Raw genomic sequence first — 26,493 nt, forward strand, 5'->3', positions numbered from 1 at the left:
ACGAAAAGTTGCAAAGCTGCAGCAGATGTAGATCTTGTTTAACCAGTTTTCTGATTTTATGCATCTTTAGATGGTTACTGCAACATCTTCTTTGTGCAAAAACATGGTGGTCTGTGGAAAAGCGGAAAAATAGAAGTGAAGTCACAAGGTAGCTTGATTGTTCATGACAGGGCTGGGTAATAAAGTTGAAAAATTCCTCCTGACGTAACGTTTAGTTTTAGTCAATATTGATAATTATTGACAATTTTACAACCCTAATTTAAAGGACCATCATAAGGTTAAGCCTACCTATCAAGGCACATCGGTAATAATTTTACAAAACACACAAATTAATTTACATAAGAAATTTTTGTTTATAAATTGAACATTAAAAGCATAAAGGAATGACCTCACTCTAAAATACATTAAATGAACAACGCAAGTAAACTGAACTTTCAATCAAACAGAGCTAACATCAATAGGATGATATTAAAAGACAACAATTGGGGTTAAAGTTCCAGACAGACCGGCAAAAATGTATTGCTTATGCTTAGGTAGTGAAGGAAACAAGGCTGTGGGTTTTTTTTGACCGTGCACCAGCCTCCACCAGTTTGCAGTCGCAAAGGAGGACAACATGAGGCCAAAGTGGCCGCAGATTAGTGCACCTCGGGAGACCTGCACAGACGTAACGGAGGGCAAAAGGGCTCCATTATCAAATGATATGACAGGCTGTTTATGAGCAGAGGAGCACACCTGGGGTTTGTTCATGCATTGAATGAATGAATGAATTTTGCGTTTTTGTTCTGTCCTTTCATGTTCATATGATGCATTTATTGAGCATTCTATCAGAAATATTTTATTATTGTTAATAATGTGCGTCTATCATTGGTAAATACTACCAACCTTTTTTTTCATCGAGACCTAGTTCATGTTAACTTTTCTAATAAAAATGTTTTCATCGCACTTTTTGGAGATCAAATATAACTTTGTAATATATATATTTTGCAGATTTCTAGCATTTTCAGGTTAAACAGACTATGCAAATGTAAAATGCTCAGAAAAACAGGCATTTGAAAACTCATTTAATGTGTAAGGTAGAGGTCCATATTGGTCCATCTGTGTCCAATCCTTTGAACATGGAGGGACAGACTAAATACCTCCAAATACTTCCTTTGCCATGTTTGTCCATCAGATGAAAAAGGAGTCTGACTTGATGAATTTTCACTTTCAAAAATAATTTATATCAATCTATACAGGATTAATAAATACAGAGTAAGACATCACATACAGTATAGGAGCTAACATGAAACTACAACCAGCATAACGTTTCAACAAGGTCAAAGAGTTTTAGCTGACTGTCACCACATCTGCAGAACGCGAGCTGCTGTGTGTAACATGAGATAAAATCCTCAGCCGCTTCCAAGCACACATGTGCAAGCGTCCTATAGCATGTTTATCTGCTATTTGTGAGCGACAGTCGTTTATGAAACATAATGCTGCCATCGTTTATATTCTACGTGCAGGCAGTGCTTGGAAATCACTTTTCCGAAACAGGACCTCGCTTGGTTAAAGGTGAAACAAGAAAGCGGAAGAGACTGTAAAACTGAAATACACATGACGCAGATGAAACAGGATATCTGGTCTCCACAGTGCAACCTGAGTCAAACACCCTCAGTATGAGTGCAGTATGTTTGTGAAGTAATAGAAACTGTTAAAAGAGAGAGCAAATACAAACAGTGTGGGTGCAGGAAAGAGACCTCCAGAGGCTTATAAAAATGACTGCACTGAAAATAAATATAAAGGGAAAACGATGATGGCAAACAGAGGTAAAGGTGATTTGGGTTGTGAGAAACATGACATGAAAACTCAACAAAGAGGGAAACTACAAAAAAGAAATCTCGAAACAGGAGTGCAAAGTACTATAGTGGGAGAATAATGAAGGCAATTTAAATAAGACAACAGAGAGGAACCGGCAGGTGACAGATGACTTCTATTATTTGTCTGTTATTCAGAATGATAAATTTACACCTCTGACTACACACAGCAGTGACACCGCAGTGTATTGTACTGTACTATTGCTTTGTTTACTTGCTCAGGGACCTGCAGGTGGAAATGAGCTACAACCTAAATTTGGTTCAGTACATCTCTTCTCTACTGGACTTTTCTGGACAGGGTTTCTGACCAATAAGAGCGCCTGCACATCACAACAGCATGATGTGGGAGTCAACCACTGGAGGTCAGAAAAAAGAGCTTGTGGTAAGTTACTGTGATGTAGCTGTTAAGACTTTACAGGCATTTTAAGGTTACAGTGTGTATTTTTCTTTCCAACAGCATGTGCTTTAAAACGCAGTCAGAAAGCAGCAAAGACAGGGCTGCAGCGACGGGCAACTTTCTGGAGACGGTGAAGACCAATAATTCACACAAACCTGCAGGGTAATGTGCTTTCAGAAGGCTTTTCAGAACACGACGACACCAACTGTCTAGGCCTTTGATAGACACTTGCACTTTCACATGACCATGCAGACAGACACACACACACACATCTCTTCTCATATTTGCAGCGCCTGCATCACAGCGTTCAGTCCACTTTCTAACCGTGACAGCGCAGTGTCTTTGAAGGTGGGAAGTCAGACCAGAGATTTTGGCTGCAGCAGTGTCAAATCCAACCAGCCAAAGAATCGGGGTCAGAAGCAAATTATCTCCCAGAGGTTTGGAGGGAGACAGAGGAGAACAGGATGAAAAGGAAGAGGAGATGGCTGAGAGAAGAGCGGTGAGGACTGTCCGACTAGAGAGAAAGACTCGTCATGGAAAGCCACAGCAGCGTCTGGCCGCATAAATGTGAGGTTGTGTGGAAACAAAACAGAAAAATATAGGCATCTTATAAGATAATGTAGTGGCAGTGAACCCCATCTGACTATCACTTGATTTTTCCACAGAGTTTACCATCTTTAAAGGCTGCCATTAATTTTTACGGTCCAGTATAAAATTTTACAATAGCTGCATGAGAATATTATCTTTTATGAGGTGAAAAGGATTCGCTCGACAATCTCTGGCTGTTTGACGAAGGGTTTGTGAACCCGACACAGCCGAGGATTGTTCATTCACAACTGAACACTGTAATTGTAACAAAGCACAGCAAGTCTGTCAAGCTGCAAATGCTTTCACATGTCAAACTATTGCACAAGAGGCTGCAGTAACAGTGATACCTGGTATTTCAAGAGGAAAATGTGGGAAAAGCCAGATAATTCACCTACTAATGTATTTATATTAATAACATACCGAGCGATACCTCAAGGTCAAGAATCATTTCATTAGTTAGTTTTATGGGATCACAGGTTACCTCAGACTCTTTTCAGACATGACATATGCAGCATGAATGGTTTCATCAATCTGCTAGGGTGACAGCATTCTGTCATTCAGACATAGGTCAGTTTTGCATTAATGTTCCTCACGGCTTCATTCAGACATGCCTATGACAGTGACAGAGAGAGCTGCAGCTAAAATGCGATACTTGTCAGGCATGCAAGATGGGACAGTACATCAAGTGGTGCGTAACGCATAATAATGAACTACTAAAAAAAAAAAGATTACATTTAAATCTGCTGTGTAACAAACATGTAAATATAAATATTTAACTACAGCGTACCAATTGTCAATCTGTGTGATAGCTCAGGAGTGTGACTTAATGCCAGACTGATCAATCCTGCCTCCATGTTGGGAAAATTTTAATTATAAATAATTAATGTGCATGATGTGTCCAACTCTCTCACATTGGAGATGCTAATATGAATTCATCTGATGTTTGATGATGAATGTATTTAATAAAGTTATAGAAAATACCTCTACAAACAGCTGGAAGTGACAAACTAAACTTTCTCTCCTGTTAATGTTTTGTCAAAACCCAGACTACATTTATTATTAGCAAGTCTTGTTCATTCTGGCCTGTTACAGAATCAGTCTACATGTAGTGCAGTTTTAGCTTAAAACATATATTACAGTATATATACAACTCAGTTGTAATAGATGTGAAATTGCAGGGTGAAAAATGGGAAAGTGCTTTTTATGCCCTTGGATTCTACAAATGTAATAGTGCAGGCAAACATTAGTGGTTCTGCCTTTTTTATTAAATTTGTGGAAGTTTACTCCTCAGGTACCTTCAAACTCCCTATCCAGGACAGTGTTGTGTACAACTATAAACTACATTAACCTGTAATCCTCAAATATGCAAACCACAATGTAAAAATGAAACTACTGTCTTGCTTTTCCAAATACAGCAGCAGCTGAAGAGGCTACTTTTTCATTCTCATACTTGTCTAGGATTAATTAGGCCCACATTCCAGCACTGTTTCTACTTTGTATTTAGCAAATAAAATCTGCAAATGGCAGTTATTAGTTTAGCCAACAAAACAGCAGTCAGCAGATAAAAATAAGAAATCTGACCAGATGTTACCTAGAATCATTGGTGGTATTTCTGCCAATTTTATCACTGTACATTGCATATGTACCATACAAAAACAGAAAGTGTGACATGCACAGTAACAGTGACTAAAGAAGGTGAGACAGGTACAAACATACAGACAAACATTATTCGCCATTTATCACCACTTAGGTCGCTGATAGTGACTGAGATGCATAACGTGTAACAGTTACTGTTAGCTCACCTTGTTTCCTATGGCTTTCTTCGGTGGGAAATTGAAGGTGTCCACCTGTGGAAACTGGGTTCTCAGATGGTTGTGGAGCTCTCTGAACTCAGTGTAACGTCTGTATACATTCCACTCATTGTCCAGGATGCGGATATATACCTGAGGACAAGCAGACATGTCATCATCATCATCAAAACTGATTAGCAGGGGCAGCATGACCTGGTGTCACCAAGTCTGTAAGGCCCACAAATCAGCAATTACATGCAGTACTATAGAAACTTTAATTAAGGCAGCATATGGGTATTTCCCCCTGTGAGAAACTGACTAAACTAGAAGTCTGCTAAAGTGTTCTTATATCTAGTATCAATAACCTGCCACAGATTTAAAAAAGAAAGCAAAAATGAAAAACACACCAGTAGCCCACTGTTGTGTAATACCCTTTTTGTTGCAGTTCACATATTGGTCATTAAGCCTTTACAGTGCCTGACAATAAATGAATGAGATGGGTGAAAGAACGAGTTCCTCTCATCCTTGTAAATGTGTATTTTCACTTACATATTGCAGCACATAACAGAAAGAGTCTATAGAATTGACTGTGCCGCCACCATTTCCATGCACCATTAGCTGCTTTATTCAGACTCATGAAAGATAGAGGGAGCAGACAGAGAAGGGAAGATGAGCCTATTACACGACAGAGAGGGAGGAAGAGAGGGGGAGTAGGCTTCCAATGCCAAAGCACAAAAAATACAGACTTGATTCAAGTACATGAAAACACAAGATTTGACCAAATGTATCTCAGCATTGCTCTCCCCCCTACCAGGCAAATCAAAACATAAAGTAAACAAAAGGCAAGAATGTCAAAACTGTGCATGTTCCAAACCCACATAGTCCTGAAAGTGCTCATTACGGACATGACGGCTAGTATGGCTACAGCCGATTTAAAATGAGCAGAGAGTCCATTTCATGAAAGGACATCAAAACTTCAGCAGAATTAATTCTAAGTTGTCAGTATCTTCAGCATTGCTTTTGATTTTTAAAAGTTCAGCTCAGGGTCAGCTGAAGTTGACGAAACATTGATGCTGCTGTTGAGACTCGCATTCTGATGGAAATTCTTGCAGAGCTGCCCATTTGGAGTGTAGTGTTTACGTGCTGCTGGGACAAGTGTGTCACCACAAAACACTGTAACAGCTGCATGCAAAAAGAAATGAAAATCTTAAAGCTACAGTTTAGAACTTTCAGTCCTATCTATGTTTTGCAATTTATTGAAACTTTGAATCAGCTTTGTGTAGCGACATTTCTGCATTGATGAAGATGCTCTTTTTCGTCAGCCAGCAGCGATTTGTTTGCCAGGGGTGACAACAGGAGCAACCGCAGTGACAAAGACAGATTAGGTTAAAGCAATGATTACAGTGGCGCCTATGTGGGAAAACCTTGGACGCATCCAAGAAAAGTTTCTGACGCTCCAGATAAAAAAGAAACTCAACAATTGGAGGAAGGATTGCAGCCTAAAAGAGAAAGCGATCGCTGGCGAGGCAAACATGTAAGCACACGTCAACAGTGTTTGTGGATTTGCTTTCACTGCCAGAAAAGGGACACAAAAGTTTCACACTGCAGGTTTAAGCCACCAGTATATTCCAATTCTCCTCTACAATGGCTTAACAGTGTCTGACCTTCCCTCCCCCAACACCTTTCCACCGTCAAAAACTGGGGGTGCTGCTTCCTACAATCTTCTAAAGTTGACAACTTGACATTCACACCCACTTCACACAGTGATCTGCCAAGTGTGCGGAGGTGAGGCTGTAAGCGGGGTGTGAACTTGACTCTCTTGCTCTTTTTCTAGCACTTTTTTCACACGACTATTTCACTTTTCATGTGCAGAAATGAGTACAACGCTTTGAAGAGTCTAAAAAGTGTGCAAGTGTGTGATGCCATTGCCATATTTTGACAATTTGAGTGTCTCCTCCCTCCAAGTGATGACCTGATTCTCACTACGAAGAGCTATAAAAAACCTCTAAAAAAGTTCTTTTCATGTGTAGGCCAAGCTTAACATTTACAAGTTGTCCACAGTTACACATTTGCAACAGATGCAAGCAGTAACTGCAGTGAATCAGAATTCCATCTTAAAACGCATGACCAACATGGGGACCTGTGCCATACAGGTTCTTGTGAACACTGGTGGGTGCGCATTTGCAGTTTCACTGTGGCCCTCACAAAGAGCAAACATCAAATCCAACTTTTTGTCAGCAGCCAAGGAAGACCGAACATTCATGTCAAGATCATCACTGGTCACGAAAGATGGAACCTACAGTGTAGCCAGAGACCCAACTCTTGTCTTCAAAGTGGAGGAGCCCATAGTCACAGCGTGTCAGGTCAAGAGCACATCAAGAACATACCCATTGTGCACAATGAATTGCCCCAGAGTCAGTCAACACTGAGTTCTACTGTAATGTTTTGTGGCATCTGAAGAGAACATTCTGCAGAAATTAACAGAACTCTGGCACAATAGCTATTACGGCTCCAACTACACTGTGCACCCAAATTCAAGTTGAAGGGTCGCTGTTTCGACACAGTAGAGGAGCTCACATTACAGATGGTGCTTGACGTACTTAAAGAACAGGACATCCAGCGAGTGTTCCAAATGTGGCTGGAGCACTGGGAGCGGTGTGTGGCTTCACAATGTGCCAAAGACTGATTTGGATGGTCTCAAAATAAAGTGCAGTTTTTGTTTTTTATAACTGCAGATACAGACATTTTTGATGACATCTCTTACTAATTAGCACTAACCACACACTGCAACTGAGATTGATGGGGACATCATTAGTTTTGCAAGTATTTGGTCATAAACCAAAGCTCAGAACAAACAAAGATTTAGATTTTGTGATGGAAATAGATCCTAAACTATGAATGCAGTGAATCTGAATACCAAATTTCATAGGAATCCACCCACTTTGACTTTGACCTGTTGGTAGACCTGTAAGAAAAGTCAAAGGATCACCTCAGTAAGTCCTTAAAAGGCTTCCTCTTGGGACCAAGAATGTCAGTTCAAAATTTCATGGCAATCCATCCAAGGGTTGGCCAGATATTCCAACCTGGACCAAGGTGGTGGACCCACTAAAATGAATATCTCTACTACTAGTGTACCATTCCTGCTCTCCAATTATGGGAATAATACTGGCATCTATGATCATCCTTATGAGTCATTAAGACACTTGATTTACACATCTTGAAAGACATTTGATGTATTTTAATGTCATATTCAGTAGAGCAGACAACAAACTCTGAGCTCCAGGACCTCTAATAATATTTCAACCTGAAGTTTTAACAGACACAGGAGCAAGAACATGATGACAGATTTTTTTTGTTTTGAGGCGACGGTTGCTTTGCTCACTGATCTTTTGTCAGCAAGGCTGCTACTGTGCTGTCTAGACAACATAGCAAACACAAAAAATGTGGCATTTTGGACAGCCATTAAGAGGAAACCAGCAGCTGAAGCTTTTCAAAAATGTCTCTTCTAATATTTCAGCAACACTGACAGACAAGTCAAGACACTGTTAATGCTATAAAAATGTATCAAAAAACTAACACATCACAGTCAAATAAATGATTCTAAATCATGCACAGCTAATTAAACAGAGTGAATACCGGAAGTTAACACTGTGCACACTTCTGTTTCTACTTTATCAATAACACTGACTTTATGTAGCCACAGAATGGTAGAATAATAGACTAACAGGGACTGAGCTATGAACACATATATCCTAAATGAAATCTATTTTCTTATGTTAAGTTGCATTAGACCAAAACAACTGAATCAGCTCCAACTTATCAATTAATAACCAATACAGACCAGGTAAAAGTAATCCAGTATAGTTGTCTGAGAATTACAACTAAAATAGGACAGCAACTAACTAATTTAGCATACTTTTAATTTAACTTGTGTAGTTATTTCAATGTTTTATTATTTTTGAAGGGGATTACTAATTTCAAGCTGAATAGCTGTGATATACAGTAACGTGTTGTATAGTATGAAGAGCGGCTGCATTAAAGGAAAGACTGAAATCTGCTAAATGACAGTAGTGGCTGACGAGATGGGAGCAGACAAGGCCACTAATGGACTGGAGACCTGTCCTCACAGCACTTTATATCTGACCTACAGAAGCACATCTAAGTTTTTACCAACTTTTTTTTGCAAGTCAAGAGAAGCACTGGCTCGGTACAGTATGGTCTGGTTGTGAATGTGTGTCGATCAAAGCTGGTACAGGGACTCATCTGACAAAACTGGGTCATGATGAATGCCTTACTTCTGACAAATTAAAGGTTCTCCGACCTCAGACAGTCTTCTTCATAGCAGACATCTGGACAGCAGACAGGAAAAGAAGAGGTGTAATTATTTAGGTGTAACTCATTAGGAAAATGCTTACTGGGGAAACTGGGTTTTTCTCATAGGCTTCTATACAGTTGGACATTTGTGCAGACAGAGGAGTCGCCCCCTGCTGGCTGTTAGACTAAATGCAGGCACTTCCATGCTGTCTACACTTTCCAGACCCAGAGGCTACATCCATCTTTTATATACAGTCACACGCCATACACACAAGATAAATTTCCGTACACAAGCATGTCAAAAAAAATAACAACATTCAATCACCTTCATAATCTCCAACACAACCGAACAAAAACATTGGAAATTTCCACATTTGCTGCACACCTCAGTCACTTCATCATTTTAAGAAGAAGCATGTCAAAGTCAAAGTGAAGCCTGCAATGAGCAATTACAGCAGCATTAACACAGGGCTTAGACATCTCATCATGTATTCCATACATTATTGTCCATCACGCAAGGTCTGTGCTTTTAAATATTCCATATGGTCTGCAGAAATGCCTCACTGATGATGAAGCCCTGACTAGCATGACAAGTAGCTGGGTGTTGAGGCTTTGGAGACAAATTGATACAGCGTGATGGAATTCCACTTTCAATATTTAATGTAATGCATTTCACAGACCTAACAATAACAGTTTTGTCCGTTTATGTGACATTTCTCTGAGTAAAATGGTTCTTGATCGAAAAATAAACAAATCATCCTCATCGTATCTCTGCATAATCCATAATGATAACACTGTACAGTCTGCTTCAAAGACCGGACCAAAGTGGGTGCATATGTCTCTGTGTGCTACATATTATATAGCCACATGTAGTCTACTGGGTCTGAATACAAGAGCTGCATTAGCAAAGATAAGATGCTAGATTCAGTCCTATAGTGTCTGTAGTTTCAGACATCAAATGGCTGCTCACATATGGCAGTGTTAGCACAGCAAGCTTAATCCACTTTACATCGTCTCATTGGCATACTTATTTATGGCAACGCATTAGCCTCTGCACACAGCTACCAGCTCCCTCCCCTCCACTAATCACGAATAGTCTATCATTATCTCTGACAAAAATCTTGGCGACGTCCACAATGTATTTTCTAATATTTCAGCACTGGGCCTTTGATATCTCCAATAACACCGTCTTCAAACAGGGACGGGGCCTTTAATGATGGTTCAGAGGAACCTTGGAGAAAAGGGCTGATGGGTTTTGGCTGTTGTTGAAAGCTCAACTGTGATGGACACAGTCCCATTGTCAGTATTTAAATGGCTTATAAGAATATCTGAGAAAGCATAAAAATACATTTGATGAAAATGGGACTTCAGGAAGTGAACATAAAACGGAAAATCCACCTTTGGCTGGCGGCGTATGAAGTGCTATAATTTATTTCTTTCATATATCATTTTTGACGAAATTGACTCTATTAACTCAGGTCCACTCACTGTATTCAGCTTCTGGCCACATTCTAACAAAGCGAAAAGCCAAAAAGAACAAGTAAGGGCTGTTCCTTAATAATAATAACACTACATGTAACTGTGTTGCACTTTTGTCTGCTTAGACTGATGTACGGACAGAAAGTTGTGTCTGCCTGCACAATTGATTTCTCACTCTATCAAACATTACATCAACTGCACAAACTTGCTCATTTTAATTTTGAGGAAAGCCACCTGTTCATGAGTAGGTGCACTTGCATGCATAATTAACACCCATAAATTGCCTAAGTTTTACTCCATCTGTGGGAAAGTGTCATGCAGAAAAGAGTACCAGGAGGAATTGAACACTACAGATTCAAATCCTTCTGTCAGGAATCAGTGGACAGATGACACTTTTTAGTAGTAGGGATGCAAGGACAGAGGATTTTTAATGTGTCGTTTTTTTGTAGCTCATTTTGCTCGATTGCAGATGCTGATATATGCACATATTTTTTTCCACCAAATTGCACAGAACATCAAGTCTCTCTTGTAGTGAAATCAACACATGTTTATATCAACCTGGGCTCAGAATGGCCATTTGGAGGCAGGGGCGACTCTGTATTTGATGTAAAACATACTGTTTGGGAAATGTACTAGGGGAAATGAGAAAAATCTTTAAACAATAATGAAACATCTAATCAAAGCAATGGGACAGAGAAAGCGACCTGTGACAATCAAGAAAAGGGAAAAGGACGTAATCGGAGTGAGAGAATCATCTGAACAATTATTGAACTACTGAACTGGGACTCTAACAAGATGCCTAAATGTGCGAAGTAAATCTTGTAGGAAAAGGCAAATACACCATCAAACTGTATTCGCTGACAGGTCTGATCACTTGTGAATACTGTAAAAATAGCAGAAATCTATCTCCCATGTGAATACCTGTTTTTTAGACGCTCATTTCAATGACTAATCCCTATAGATCAGCTGATGATATTTTCCAGCATAGCAACACTGAGTGGAAAAAGGACACACAGTATCAGCAAACAGAAACTGTAAGAAACGTAGAGAGGACAGTGGAACGAAAATGTGCAACTGAATGGGGGGAAAAAAACTAAATCAGATCATCTGCTGTGAGTATGTGCTATCTTCTGTACTTCTCCTTCAACTGAGTGATAATTAATTTCAACAATGAATATCAGATGACAGTCATCAAATTACATTAACCACGCTCGGATAGTGACACTATAATAAAAGCTGTGCTCTCTCTGTTTTCCCAGCCTGCTTCGATGTTAAAGGGCCAGCAGGTGCTTTCATTTATTCATTAGGGTCTCCATTAGCAGACACTTCAGTGGCTGTAAGCTGCTCTGAGGTCTCAGTCCACAAACACACAGCTACAATGATGCATCATTCAAAGTTTCTAAATGTATGAAATGTGGAAATTTCAGCACCTGGATTATACGAACTGCACACAGCATGAGAGCCAAGCCTCCTGCACATCTCTGCAGCTTTATCCAGGGTAGCACACACAGCACGACTGCTTCCTGGGGCAAACGAGTCCATGCATAGCGTGAAATAACTTCAGAAATAAAGATCTGAAACTGGAAGTCTGTGAACAGATAATTGCAGCTTTTTCTTTGCTTGACATTTAACTGGATCTTTAGCCTGAGGGTATTCCAGCAAGCAGGTTGAGATGGGAGAAATTCGTGAGCCACAGCTGAGCGATGCAGAGAGCGCAGACGATAATGATGTCTCTCTCTCTCTGCTGCACCTCTCCGAGAAGACCTTGGTCTGCTGTTCCTGGATTTGACAAGCAGGATAACTGTAGGAGTTCTGACTGTGGTGAAAGCTGTGTGCAAACCCATTTCCAACACTGCAGGGGTCCCATACACAGAGCCCTTTTGCTCACTTCACAGTTGGAACAATATGCAACTGCCAGGCACAAAATGGCTGACGTCTCCTTTGACCATCATATGATATCACCAAAATAGACTGGTGTTTGCAGGCAGCTCAAGTGTTCTACATTAGTATGTCGCAATGACGTCTGTAACTTACACAGTGAATCAGAATCCATCTGCTTCTGATCGGTTCCAACATGTTCTGGCTTCTTGAAACTTAACAGTTTGAGGATCTTCTAAGGACAATCAAGAAAAGCAAGCAAGAAATAAACAACTCAAAAAAACTACAGCAAATTATTGGAGGAACAAATTGTATTGCAAATCACTGAAGATACACATTAGCAGCTGCGAGCTACAAGGTGATGATTTGAGCCAACAGAAAACATAAAACCAGAATTATAATGTCACCATTGTATGCGCCATGTTTGTATCCATGTCTGTCCAGATTTGACCATTTGGAGATAAAATATCATCCTTTTATCATTTTATCCAATTATACATGTGTAAAATTTTGTCATTACTACTGTATGAAGTCTAGAGTTATGGTCCCAACATTTTTTGAGAGGTTAAAGTGATCTTTGGACATCAAAATCTACTAATTGTTCAGTCCAAGTGAACGTCTGAATTTAAAGAAATTCCCTAAAAGCACTGCTGTAACAACTGCATTGGAGACAGTGGGACACATGATGTAGACTGTCAGTAAAGGTGTGAGTATACACCGATCAGACACAACACTTAAACTACCTGCCTCATATTATGTAGCTTCCCCTCGGGCCACCAAAAATGCCCTGAATCATTGTACAATAGGTACAAGGTCTCTGTGGTGTCCTGTGGTGTCCTGTGGTGTCTGGCATCTGGATATTAGCTGTGGATCCTTTGGTTCTTCTGGTGGAGGACAGGGCATCCACAGAGATAGATCCTTGATCAGATGTTTTGCCTCTGACTTCCTTGAACTGTTGCTGAACAGTTTTTGTGGCGTTGGGGAGCGCTGGTAGATGGCTGGTCTACAACAACGTTCAGGTGGGTAGTACGTGTTGAAGTAGCATCCACATGAATGACACATGAAATGATCAAAGTCACTCACTTCACCTGTCAGAGGTTTTAATGTTGTGGCTGATCAGTGCATATGTAGTTAAGAGAGAATGACTGATCAAAGGAAGACAGTGAACCACCTTCAAACCAAAGCAAAGGCAGCAGAGCCTTATGTCATCAATCCTCCCTCTTCACAGATCATTGTAGGCCAAACCATTTCCCCAATTAAGCAGAAAATAGAATCCATTTGGAGGTTTTGAGGGGGGTGACAGCAGTAAAAAGGCCATCAGAAAGGAAACACATGACAGTGTCTTTTGACCACCCAGACAAGAAACACAATTTTCACCATGCTAGCAGCAAGGTTATACAGACAGCATTGTCAGTGTGCCTGGGAAGTCACCCACACTAAAATATCTTAACGACCACTGGATGGATTATGATTTAGTTTTGTACAGACATTCATGGTCCCCAGAGGATGACTGCTACTGACTTTGGTGATCTCCTCACCTTTTCTACTAGCACCCCATGAAGATGGCTTTTATGGTTTTGAGTGAAATTTCTCAAAATAATTAGATGGATGACAATACAATCTGGAATATAGTCTGAAGTCCTGTTCCAACTAAACAAAAGCAGGTTTTCAGTGGCACTGTGAGCATGTTAGCAAGCAAACATTTAGCACCACCTGGTAGTGCCACCAGGTAATAGTTGGTGTACTAAAAAAATCAAAGTGCTTTCAGAAATTCACTCTACTTGGGGGATCAAAATAAAGTGAAGTCATGAGAGCACTAATAAATTTTAAATGAACACATGAAACAAGCAGAAGTCTTAGAATTACATTTTCCACATTTTTTCCCACTGAGATCGAATGTGATTTCTTCTTCTGCAATGGATAAACATTACTAAAATTGAGAAATAAGCCTCACCACCTGTTAGACTATTAACATTTGCTAACATTTGCTTGTAGATGGAAATAAAGTAATTCATATTTTCTTTGGAACTGTCTTTAAACTTATGAATACCTGTTAAATTTGGAAACCTGGTTAATTCAAGGTGGGAATTCTTTACATCATTGGGGCAAATTAATACAACAGGAATAACAAAGTATATTAGATAAGTTGGATTTTGAAAATAAAAGACTTTTCATTGCTTACAATTAAGGTCTTAAATAGCCTTTCTAAATATTTTTTGACCTGGTCGTTTCCCTCTTGATCACTGAGATCTGCAAACTGAGCCCCTCTAATCATTCCCAGGTCATATTTTTTGACAAAAGCTTTATTCGACTTTTGGTATTAGAACCTCCGCATTATAAAACTCTGACTGCTGAACTCAGACACATTAAGTCTCTTGCTTCTTTCTTAGCTCTTTGTCAATGTGAAAGCTCTTGAGATTGTGTGACATATTAATATTTCTATTTTTTATCCATATTTATTTCATTTTATTGCTCTTACTTCTGTTGTACTCATGTCCCTTGGTCTCATTCTACATTGAGTTGCATAGTCTGGTTATAATTTTTGTAAATCTTGTTTTTTAGTAAAAGACTTTGCAACATTGTTAAGAAACGTGCTATTTATATAACAATTATTATTATTACAGCAACACAATTCATATAAATAGGCAGACTCGGAGAAAACTCTAAAAGAGTAGGAGAGAGTGAGAAGAAAAAAAACAAGGCCATGCAGAACATAGAGAAGGACTGATTATTATCTTGACTGTAGCCATGGTGTTTATTTTAGAGTGCTGCTGTACCTGACATTCTACAGAATTAGACACCGTGAGGAGTCAGTGGATGCAGATGAGGACGAAACAAGGAGGAGGTGGATGAGCGTTGTTGGGAGAGTAGAGAGGAGGAGGAGGAGGAGGAGGAGGAAGAGGGGGAGGAAGTAAAGACATTGGAGACAAGGGGCAACTACTGTTGAACCTGCATGGAAGAAAAGAAGAAAATAGGCAGAAGGATGAGGAATGGAGTGAAGAGGATGAGAGGATGGAGGCATGTGGATGGAAAATAAATGAAGGACTGCTTTGATGAGCGCATTTGTTTTTATGTAAGAAAAACTGATGATTAAACGCAGAAATTTACAGCCTGACTGAATGACTGAAGAATGATTGAACGAGTCCACATAGAAATCAACAAGCAAAACAACTTTGAAGATGATTACGGCGCTGTGATAAAATGATGGGTAGCATCAAAATAATCCAAACTCCACTGTTCTTGGAGCGACAAAAGCTGCTCCACCAAACACCAACAGATCACTGTTTTTGATTCATGGATTCAGCCGGGCTACAGGGAATATGAGACACCTACAGATACTCACCATCTACCGATAAAAATGCTGAGATATATATTTTTGCTGATAAAATAATGGCATTCACCTCTGGGTGTCCTACACGCTGTGTCTGCTGGAGGTTTATGAGGCAGAAGTAAGCTCTTAAAATACAGAAGAAAAAAGACTCACAAACCGGCCTCACCAATTACTTTACCCTTGACTTGCTCCTCTACAGTGAGGAGACTTAACCACAGACAACTTCTCAGATTAGAAGTTACATGAAGGTATTTACTCCTCACAGAAGGAGATTATTAATAATATAATATGCAAGCCATCTCTATTTTGAAAATATTCCTAGAATTGGTCATATTTAGTGCACACATCAGTAATTCACTTTTGTGCTGCTGCCATTAGTCTGTAAAATGTGACAGAGGCAGCAGCTGGTGTTTCGAGTAGGGTTGTTCTCATTAAAATGTAATAACTGAAACGAAAATAAGAGCATACAGGAGGGGGTTTTCAACTCATTTTACTGACTGACTCTTTGCTACAACCCTGTTTGAACATCTCTTTAACGTGAAAGTGGCCCATTGTTAAACGGTTCAGCTTTTCTGTTTCACTGTTTGAATTAAAGAAAATGTCACATCGCTGTGAAAAGCAAATGAGCAAATAGCACTCCTTCTGCTACCAATGCCTCAGTGCATGTTGGTGCTTTTGAAAAATAGAGTTTTGTTGAAATTGAGTTTTATTGAATAGAGTAGTGCTGGCAAGCAGAACGCATGTATGTGTGCAACATCATGAGAATGCAGCTGTTCTTTCAAGAGACAAAAAATTAAAAAAAAAACAAAAAAAAAACAGGATCTCAATTAAGAAGTTTCTCAATTCTAGTTAGAAACACCATTGAATGCATAATTTGTAAAATTTACACGCAGAACAGAGTTGAAGCAGTTGTGCATTCTTGAACTAACATATCTTTACCAATTGAGCTACAAGAAAGTCAAATTGTCTGTGGCCTAACTGCAAATCATCTGCACCAAACTTTGCAAATGTGCTGCTTTTTAAGAGGTACTGCACACTCAAAAATGTGATCTGAGCTGTAAACAACATGATTAATATCGACACTTCTACTAAATTAATTAAAAAAAAACTTTTATAATAGCTTGAAAATGGCTTAACATGTTGTATGTTTTAAACAATTCTGAACTTTGCAAGCCAGTGCTGACATAGAGTGAATTATGACCATGACTTACATCATTACATTTACATTTTAAAAAATGTTAGTGTGCTCCTTCAGGCTCCACCCTTGAGTGGGACTCTGAAACATTTTCAAAGGTATGCTAATCAAGACTCATCATTCACACTATTTTTTGCTAACCCTCTACTTAGTATTTTTAAACTCTGCAGCAATGTTTGAGACTTGAGCTTTCGAGGCCACAGAGGCACTGTCACACTGCTTCCTTTCCCTTCAGACCTTCATTGTACCCTACTTCTAACTAATATATAACCAGCATTTGCATTTCCTCAGCTCTGACAGATCCGGTTTCAGGCTGGAGCCATTGATTCCAGCTGATACAGCTGGGGACCACCAGGGTCTTCACCACATGAAGGTGTTCTGAAGGGGAAAAGTTCCCTAACTCAGAAGAGCCCTCTGAAGCATAGATGTGGAAGATCCCTGCCTCACACATCCACCCATGACTCCCCTCTTAGCGGCTTGGCTTCTTTTTAGTATTTTTCCAAATTATGCAGCAGGTTATGCTTACGGGTGGGCATAAAGTTACACTTTAAATGTGCAATATCAGACTTTTTGACCTTTTGGTGGCAGAAGAAGCAAGTTGTAAAAACAATTCTGTAATATCATCACCTTTAAAATGAATGTGGACTTGTTGAACTCGTTTCCTGTTCACACACCCAAGAGATATTGAGCATTTTCATTGTCTGCTGCTTGGTGCTAGATAATTGACATACAGTGGATTTCTAGAGGCTCTAGCAGAAAACAGCTGCTGAAAACAACACTTTAAGAAAGGTGGAAGTGAATAAAAATGGTAAAGCTGTGGGTCATTCAGTCACAACAATAAATTTAAAGTTGTTATAAAGTGCCGTAAAGTTGAGAGAAATTCCAGCATCAGGCAGTTATTCTCCATGGATTTAATATCATGAATGACTCTTTTCATGAGTATTCATGTGATTCATTCTTGATATAAAAATTAAGATCATAGGAGCTTTAAAATAGTATGAGCCAAGACCAAAAGAGGCCTAAATGTGGCCAAACTGCAGATTTTTTGGGATCTTTTGAAACTGTTGAAAATAGTCAATACACAAAGAGAACTGCACTCATACAAGACAAACATCAATTGAAACTGAAACTAACAATAAACACACAAAGCAAGCTGACCTATACTTATATACAAAGCTTTTTCTTCATTTTATGCTGCCTAATCCATAGAAAAGCAGAAACACATACACTTTGGTCTGTTAAAAGGTCTGACCACTGGTGGTAAGTACAAACTCAGACATAAAACGTCAGGAGGTTAAATGCTCATTGATCATGCTGGACAAATATCGAATTCCCCCCAATGTAAAATAATGCTCTAAAAGCCTATGAGAAAAACTCTTTCTGTTCTCCAGCCTGGCCTCACGTTGTCCTCTTACAGAACAGCCATCAATACGGGGAAACCATAAGCTTTTGATCACTTGAGGACTCAGCACAAGTTCTCGAAGAGCGGCGGGTGGTAACCAGATATGAACACTCGACGTCTAAGTTTGAGGCTACCTTGGAAAAACTGCCTGACGCCACAGCAGGAGGAAAGCACGACAAGCTGCAGCGCTTATCTGCGACTTTTATCACAGTTGATTTTCTCTTTATCTCCCACTCCCTTTCTCCTGTCAGCTCCCTCCCTCCCAGTCCTTCTCTTTGTGTGCCCCTTCTCAAACACTTGACAAAAAAACTCAGTCACGGTAGGACACTCTTTCTCCACTTCCCTCATTCATGTGAGCGAATGAGTCACTGGCAGGTCCTGAGAAGTGGTTTTGAGCATAGTAAGGAAGCAAATGAGCAAATGATTGAGGGCAAGGGCGGAGAGTGGAGAATGTAGAGCAAAGCAGAGCTGAATGGGAAAGAGGGGAGGGGAGCGTGGAGTGGTGAGGAAAATGAAGCATGAGAGGGAAAGGCAGACAATTAGCGAGACAAACAAAATGAGTAAATATAAATTGACAGTAACAAGGGAGAAGGAGCATGGAGAAACGAGCAGAGAGGGGAGGTGAAGCAGACTGACAAATTATGTTCAGTCTCAAGATCTAATCACAAGTCTGGAGGCTAAAGCGGAGATCCTCACAGTCCCTCCCGACTTCTTTCAAGGGACATCACCATTCAAATCCTGATTCTACCATCCGCAGATCCCATTGCCACTCTCACATCCCATTTCCACCTGCTAAAGACAAACCTTTGAAGTTTTAAATGGAGGGCGGCTCACTGATGAAGTGCCACAGCAGGACTTTAGCTCCGACTGCCTTTCTAGATCAGTCCGGCTTTGCTGTGTTAAAAAGGGTCAAAACCAGACAAAGGAACAAAAAAAAAGGTGTGGTATGATGAAATGGACTGCAGCTTCAGGAAAACACCTCAACTGCAAGCAACATGTGAGGTATGATGCAGCAAAATGGAAAATCCTTTGAATTAGACACCGTTACTCCAAATTATAGGCTGTTTTAGAGTCGGAGACACCATGGAGCACATTCTGATCCAGTCATATCGTTATGTCCTTTTCACTAAACACTGTTGTAACAAGACACAGTGTCAATGGCTTTATCTGTCAGTGGTCACAATGTTTTGACTTATAATTGCATATGTATCACCTCCTACTGGCAAATACACAAAAAGTGAAAAAAATTGCATGAAAAACATATTTTTCTGCGTTTTTTTTAAAAGTTTATTTCATGATAATTTTGCCTTAAAACCACTGAACCCTGCAGTATGTAACTTTTGTCTCCGCCTTTCGGCAGTGAGAGTAACTACACTAACATTGTTGGCGTATCTTTTTTAGACTGAATGCAAAGTTTCTTTTATATCTGGAGTATCAGAAACTTTTCTTTTTCCACCCTACTCCCAGCTGCTGTAGCCTACTCAGTCTCTGCCACTACAGTTGCTCCCCTCTTGAGCTCTGGCAAATAAATCATTGCTGGTTCAGGTAAAGTGCATCACTGCGGCTGCACCAGCACTGGATCGTGACCACAGAAAGCAGTTTTAAGCTGCGGTCTACTGTGAAATATGTAATTTGTCTGGCGCTGTTAGGATCAATCAGCTTTGTGTGAAATCCTTCGGTAAAAATGAAACAGATCATTTCCATGTGAAAATAACACATTCCAGCTTTAAAATAATTCAAACTTATTTAAATATTGAAGTTTCTCAGTTCCAATAGGATGAAGAACTACTTTAAAGAAAAGCATTTCACATTATAAATTAATATTTTTCACATTTTCTCACTTTGCTACAAAGAACTTTTCTTATTATAAAAAAAGGATCACTATGCTTTTATATTGTCAAACTTTAGATGTATTCTACAGAATGACTGTAACTCACTGAAACAAGCTTCCTTTACCATAACATGATAATTTGGTGCATTGTTCTAAAAAGAAAATTTGTTTCAAAAGAATCTACGCAAAATGTTAACAGAGGACAATGAAGACTACATGGGCTGAGAAAACTGAAAACAGTGAGTCCATATTGTCCATATTGATTGTCTGATGTTCTATTAAAGGGCTTTTGTGTAACGTTCTGAGAAGCATTTTTATAAATGACACTAAATGCTAAATGAACTGCAGGTTGCGAGAGGATCGAAGTCAAATTCGGCTTTCAGCGGGTGAAAGGCTTGTGAACAGGTCGCCAATCTCAGGACAAACTGTGTAGGCAGACAATTTTCACATTCAGACTACAGGTAAGATATTTTCAGAAGAGTTACTGGTCATCTTAAATACATTTTTGACCAGAATAAATAATAATAATAATAATAACTACTTCATGTAAAATACAACTATATGTCATGCAATTAAAATAAACCATTAACTATAACAAGAAACTATTTACTTCAGTTGGATTATAGTTGGATTAGTTTGTAATGTAATATACAGGTGTTTGAGTCCTCCCCCTCAAGACAAAAGGTTGTAGCTTTAGGCCCTGTTACTGCCAACACACGTCCATCAACAGCAATGTGTTTTGTTTAAGTACCACTGAACAAGACACTAAATCTCAACCTCCCCATTGTGAATCGCTCTGGATAAGAGCACTGACTTAAGTGCCTAAATGGAAATGTAATGTAAATTACACTGATGCTGAAGTTGATGAGGTGCCGGTGCCGCCGTGTGCAGCAGCAAAAGCAGCCTCTGTGCCTTCCTGAGGGTGTTTAATGTATGACTGATGGATATAGGACCAAGACAACGATTGTAATTATCATCATCATCTTTGTAAAACATTCATCATTACCATCATCAACATAATAGTTATCTCCCTCTGTCACCAACCAGCCATTATCATAACCATAATCACTGACATGCGCGTCCACACACACACACACACACACACACACACACGCACACACACAGATTTCAGGAGGTGCACTGCAATAAAGAGACATTGAAAAAAGAACATCCCACCAGATCATGATCAGCATTACCCACATTTAAAAACAGGGCATCTATCTGTCTTTGAATGCAACACCAGCTCATGCGCACAGCTACCCGCACACACTTAAAGTTCACATTAATACATATGGATGCATTATCTCATCTGCATAGCTAAAGCTGCCCAGCACCATGCGGTTTAAGCCTCTGGCTAATCAGAGAGACTCACACTGAGTGGGTGTGGATGTAAAGCTTACAGCCTCGGCAGCCACAAGTCTCCCAAGTTAACCCAGCTATATCCAATAGCCAATAACATAGGAATTAAACGTGCTAACACATTTCCCACATTGCTTTTCTCTATGGGATGACAGACCATTGCAGGCAGCGGTGCACACATCTAAAAGAGTGTCAACGAGGATGTCTCAGTTATTCATTGAGTGGCTGATTTATGTGGTTTCATATGGTGCATATTAAAGGCTTTGGGAGGCACAGGGACAGCCAAAGATGGTTTATGTAACTGCTATTAATTGGGACCCTCGATCACTCTGTTTCTCTCAGAGTACACAAACAGCTACAGTTAAAGGTACTGTACTATTCATGAAGACAAGCATACACAGAATACATAATACATACGTACTTTTGAAAAATGCAGAGGACACGTGTGCTCCTGTTTTTTTTACCTATAGCATCGCTTAAATCTAAAGCAGTTTAATGGGGATAGAACAAAAGTGTGAGGGACAGAGAAGGGAAACAAACAAGAGAGAAAAAGAGTTACAGTAGACATTATCCAGTCTCGTTAGCATAATTAAAACAGTGGAAAGTTTGCAGAGAGTATCTGACTTTGTGTTAAAATTATAGGCTCAGCTTTTTGCTGATCAAAGAGAACTGCTCATTTGGGATATATGCAGATATATCTATTAAATGTACAGCATATGTAAAACAGCCACTGACTTGTAGGCCAAAAGTGCTAGTTCTCAACACTGGTATACTCCCATTTATGTAACATAATACATTCAATTAACACTGTTTTACTCATGATCTTGGTCCATGCATGGTGTTTGTGCTTATGTGTGCATGCACAGATGGATGTGTAAGTAAATACAGATTTGAGCTTTATTTTTCCCCCTTATTTTCTCCATGTCGGTCTTTGTCTTATCTGGGAAGTGGCGTGAGGTTAAATTTGTGATACATTATTGTTGTCAAACTGCTGTGGAGGTGGGAGGGCACCACCCATTCTGTCTTGGAGCTCATCATCAGGACCAACACCACCCTCATAGCCTGCCTAAGAATAGAAAGTTATCGGGTGAATATTGATTAAAAAAAAAGAGTGAGGTAGAGAGCAAAGAGAGAGCAAATGAGAGAGGAAAAAGAAAAGGCTGATTGATAAAAACAAAAAGAACAAGAGACAGATAATAAAGCTAAGGAGAGCAATACAGGAGGAGGAGGGAGGCAGAGAAATGGATGATGATGAGGGGCTAAAGCCACAAAATGGGCAGTAAACACAGCGAGTTTGTTGGGCCAAAACTCCTAAATAACATTTATCTCCATCGCCAGCTGAGACATCAGCCATTTTCTGATATGGGATGCGTAATATTGCTGCCATATCAATCTGTCAATCTGTCATTCAGACATAGGTCACTATTGCATTAATGTTCCTCATGGCTTCATACAGACCCACCGCAGTACCAGAGAGAGCCACAGTCCATTTATAATGTTTGTTGTCCAGGAAAGACTGGACAGTACATCAGTGTATAAACAAGCAATGCATAATGCATCATACTGCATTAATAAACAATTGATTGAACCAAAGCTAATAAAAAGCTCACTAAACTGTTCAAAGGAGCTATGAAAAAGAAAAAAAGAAGGTTGAAGGTGACACTTTTTCACGTCATGCAACTTTAACATCACTGACATGCTGCCAGTGTGTAAGTGTGTGTCTTTGAAAGGGATCAGCTGTTAATAATCAGGCCTTTTAAATCTCTCTGCATGCCAGTTTCTTTCATTCGTTTGGCGCGAAGTGAGGTGTGATGTGATGTTTTTTTTGCAGTTTCGGTTAGAAATGTCTCAATTTGGCATCTGCATTTATCAGGAGTTCACACTACAAGCAACTTGTGAAATGCCCCCCCTCCCCAAAGAGCCCATCAGAGTGTGTGACTACAGAGAAGTTGGCAAGTGATGACAATTATACTTGTCTCGACTTTGTTAGCAAACAAAACTTTATCATAACTCGACTGTGTTAGCTGTCACATAAAGAGTATATACCACCTACTGCTCTACACCACAGGCACGACACCTAATAATCAACGACCTGAAAGCTCCCATCAGACAGCAGCACAGCAGTGAGTTTCTCAGCAGGTGTACCTCACAGCGTCTGAGAAGAAAATTATAAAATACTTATATGACTAAATAGCATGACTCATGGTTCAAGGCTCCAATGTTTTTCATGCATATGAACAAAGACCGAGCTATAGTGACTATACTGAAGTAAAATCCAGCTTCACTCCTGTCACACTTGGCCACGATAACAACTTGGTAAAACCTTTGCTGCAAGTTAATTAACCATTAGACGAGGCATAAGATGACACATCTCTGTTACCTATCATCACGTTGCATCAGCTGAAGCCCACAACTCTTCCTGACTGTGTCACACAGACAGAATACATCAAGTTACGATGGTCAGAATGTGCTTGACAATGCAATGCATTTGGTGTTTTTCCAAAACATCATCTCTGATCACATGTGTGTGGTAGTGCATTAAGAACAACAGCACGTGTAAAGGACTTATGCAAGCCTTTCCAGTTAACTCTCCAAAAGAGACAGTTAATGTTTTCATTAAAAGATAGAAGTACTGACATTTATATTGCATGGAAGGTCCAAAAGATTAAGCTTAAGGGAGTAGTTTGAGGTCTTATATAATGTACTTATTTCTGGAGGACAGTTAGACAAGATGATTGAATCTTCTTTTAAGTCTATTGTTAAAACATTAAGTTATAGACAGCAGCTGGTTAGCTTAGCTTAGCACAAAGACAGGAAACAGCTGGCGTGGCTACAGAACTAAAACAAAACCTTTCAAGCTCAGAAGCGATTATGTTTTATCTGATTTCTTTAACACATACAGACACAGAACTTTAAAAATCATGAGGTGTTACGTGTCAGAAAATTTCTTGGTCAAGATAATTTACCAAGCAACCAGTGCTGACTCCACAAAGTTATTGATTTCAACAGAAATGAAGTCATTACTTTGCAATTATTTGGTCACAGATCCAGATTATAAGACAAATTAAAATTCTGACATCGAGCTATGAATAAGTAAAGAGCCTGACTGATATATTTGCCAGCTAACGTTGGCCTGTCAGAGACGTGTCAGCATCAGTGCATATGCTGTCCAGCACATGTGAAAGCATTTTATTAAATAATTGCATGATTTTGAAAAAGTGTCAAAAAGAGCAACCCTGTCTCTACTGTTAAAAATCCTGTCAGCATGGTCTGCAGCACATGCAGCAGAACATGTAGCACATTGCAGATTCTCAATGAAGGCATCAGAACTATGAATGAACGTATATGGAATCATGTAGTAAACAAAAAACTGTGACCGAAGTCAAAACATGTTTTCTATTTTAGATTCTTCAAGATGGCCACCCTTTGCTTTGATTACTGCTCTGCATGCTCCCTTGCATTCTCTCATCCAATAATTACTCAAGTATTTCACTCAAATTGAATTCATAATGATACTGGAGCAAAAGTCAGAGAATCAACTTCAGTCTGGACAAAAGCATTGGACTAGCTGACTGACATGACCATCACCACAGCCAGATACCTTTGCTCTTGTCCTCAGCTCTTTTTCCCAAAGACCCTATTTCGTCTATATATTACATTCTGCAGACTTCCTTGTTGCAAGCACAACTGCATAACACTGATCCCAATAGCACACAACCAGCCAGCATGTAATTTCTTTGGAACAGAGTTTCTCATCAGCCTCCGACTGGTGTTCTTTTCACAACACAATATTGGCCTAAAATACACAGGTAATGAAAACACAGACACTCCTGCACACGCCAAATGACTCCTTGTGTTCACTGACGGTGTGCAAATGATGCTTCCTCCTTTCCTCTCTTAATAGCCTCTATTGTTGGTATTGTGTGGGACGAAGACACCGATTTGCCACGGCCGGTATAATTCTCTCATTATGAGTTCAGAAGGGGAAAAGAGGCACTGGAAGGGCTGGAGAGAACGAGGGATGAAGGCCCAGAGGCACAGTGTGCCACAAAGAGCAGAACCCTACTTATAATGGAGCAAATCCATCAGTCTCTCTCTCTCTCCTCATCTTTTTCTGTGTCTCATCATCCATCCACAGACCTTACCACGCTTTAGATGGAAGTCATTTCAGAAAAGCTTGCAAAGAAAAGTGGCTCTGAAGAAATGCAAAGACTGAAAAATGGAATACAAGCAGTCTTACCCCCACCATAATGCCGTGCAATCTGGCAGGGGGAGGGAGACGAATAGGGAGGCTGAAAAGAAGGGCAGAGAGAAAGAGGGATGAAGCAGGGAAGAAAAAAAGAGGGCAGCAAGAGGCAGACATTTAGGGACACAGAGTGAGAGGTGGTGGGTAGATCAGCCTTTCCTCCTCTCTGGATGGGCTTAGCAGCAGCATAGAGCTGTTAGCGTGCTTATTTTCTACCACAAGGTTGCTGTGACCTAACTTCAGCTGCGGCTTCTGAAATCCCATTCACACTCACAGCCTCCCAAAAACCCTCCCTAGCTTTGGCTATGGCTCATTGCTCTCATCATTGGTTCAATTTTGCAGGCATACGCGTGTGGGACAATGAGAAAAAGACTGAGGGAAAAAAAGCCAGGAACTCACTCAGGGGTATTTTAAAGGGACCCCTGCCCTCTCCCCATGATACTCTCAGGTCTTTAAGAATGTTGGCTTGCTGTTCAATCACCACAACAACCTCACCTTAACAACAATGACTTCAGTAACCTTGGCCATCCATTAGCCTGTCTAAGAACAAAAGCTGCTTCCACAGGGAGCCATTAGACGAATATAGCTCTGGGAAGGGAAGTATCCAATGCACCAGATGGGCTGTGCTTTATACCAGCTCCAGGGCTGGACAGTAGTCTCTCAGAGACCATTTTTGAGAAAAAAAAATTAGGCTAAATCAGCACAACACATGGAAAATATTCTGCTTTGATGCTGGAGTCCATCCACAAAACCGCAACTGCAGGTGGACACTCATTAATGCCCAAAGCCTGGCGGATATCCGCATATGCCAACGTACATCACATACTTTT

General features: G+C 39.9%; 1 protein-coding gene across 1 annotated transcript in view; it reads right to left on the reverse strand.

The window, feature by feature from the left end:
- Positions 1–26,493, reverse strand: part of snx29 (sorting nexin 29) — a 175,456-nt gene that overhangs the window by 31,483 nt on the left and 117,480 nt on the right. The window contains exon 19 of the mRNA XM_055004707.1: positions 4,641–4,781. Within this exon, the coding sequence (XP_054860682.1) occupies positions 4,641–4,781 (141 nt within the window). The remainder of the gene's footprint in view (positions 1–4,640; positions 4,782–26,493) is intronic.

This window comes from Amphiprion ocellaris, chromosome 18, assembly GCF_022539595.1.
Source record: "Amphiprion ocellaris isolate individual 3 ecotype Okinawa chromosome 18, ASM2253959v1, whole genome shotgun sequence".
In the NCBI taxonomy this organism is placed as follows: Eukaryota; Metazoa; Chordata; class Actinopteri; family Pomacentridae; genus Amphiprion; species Amphiprion ocellaris.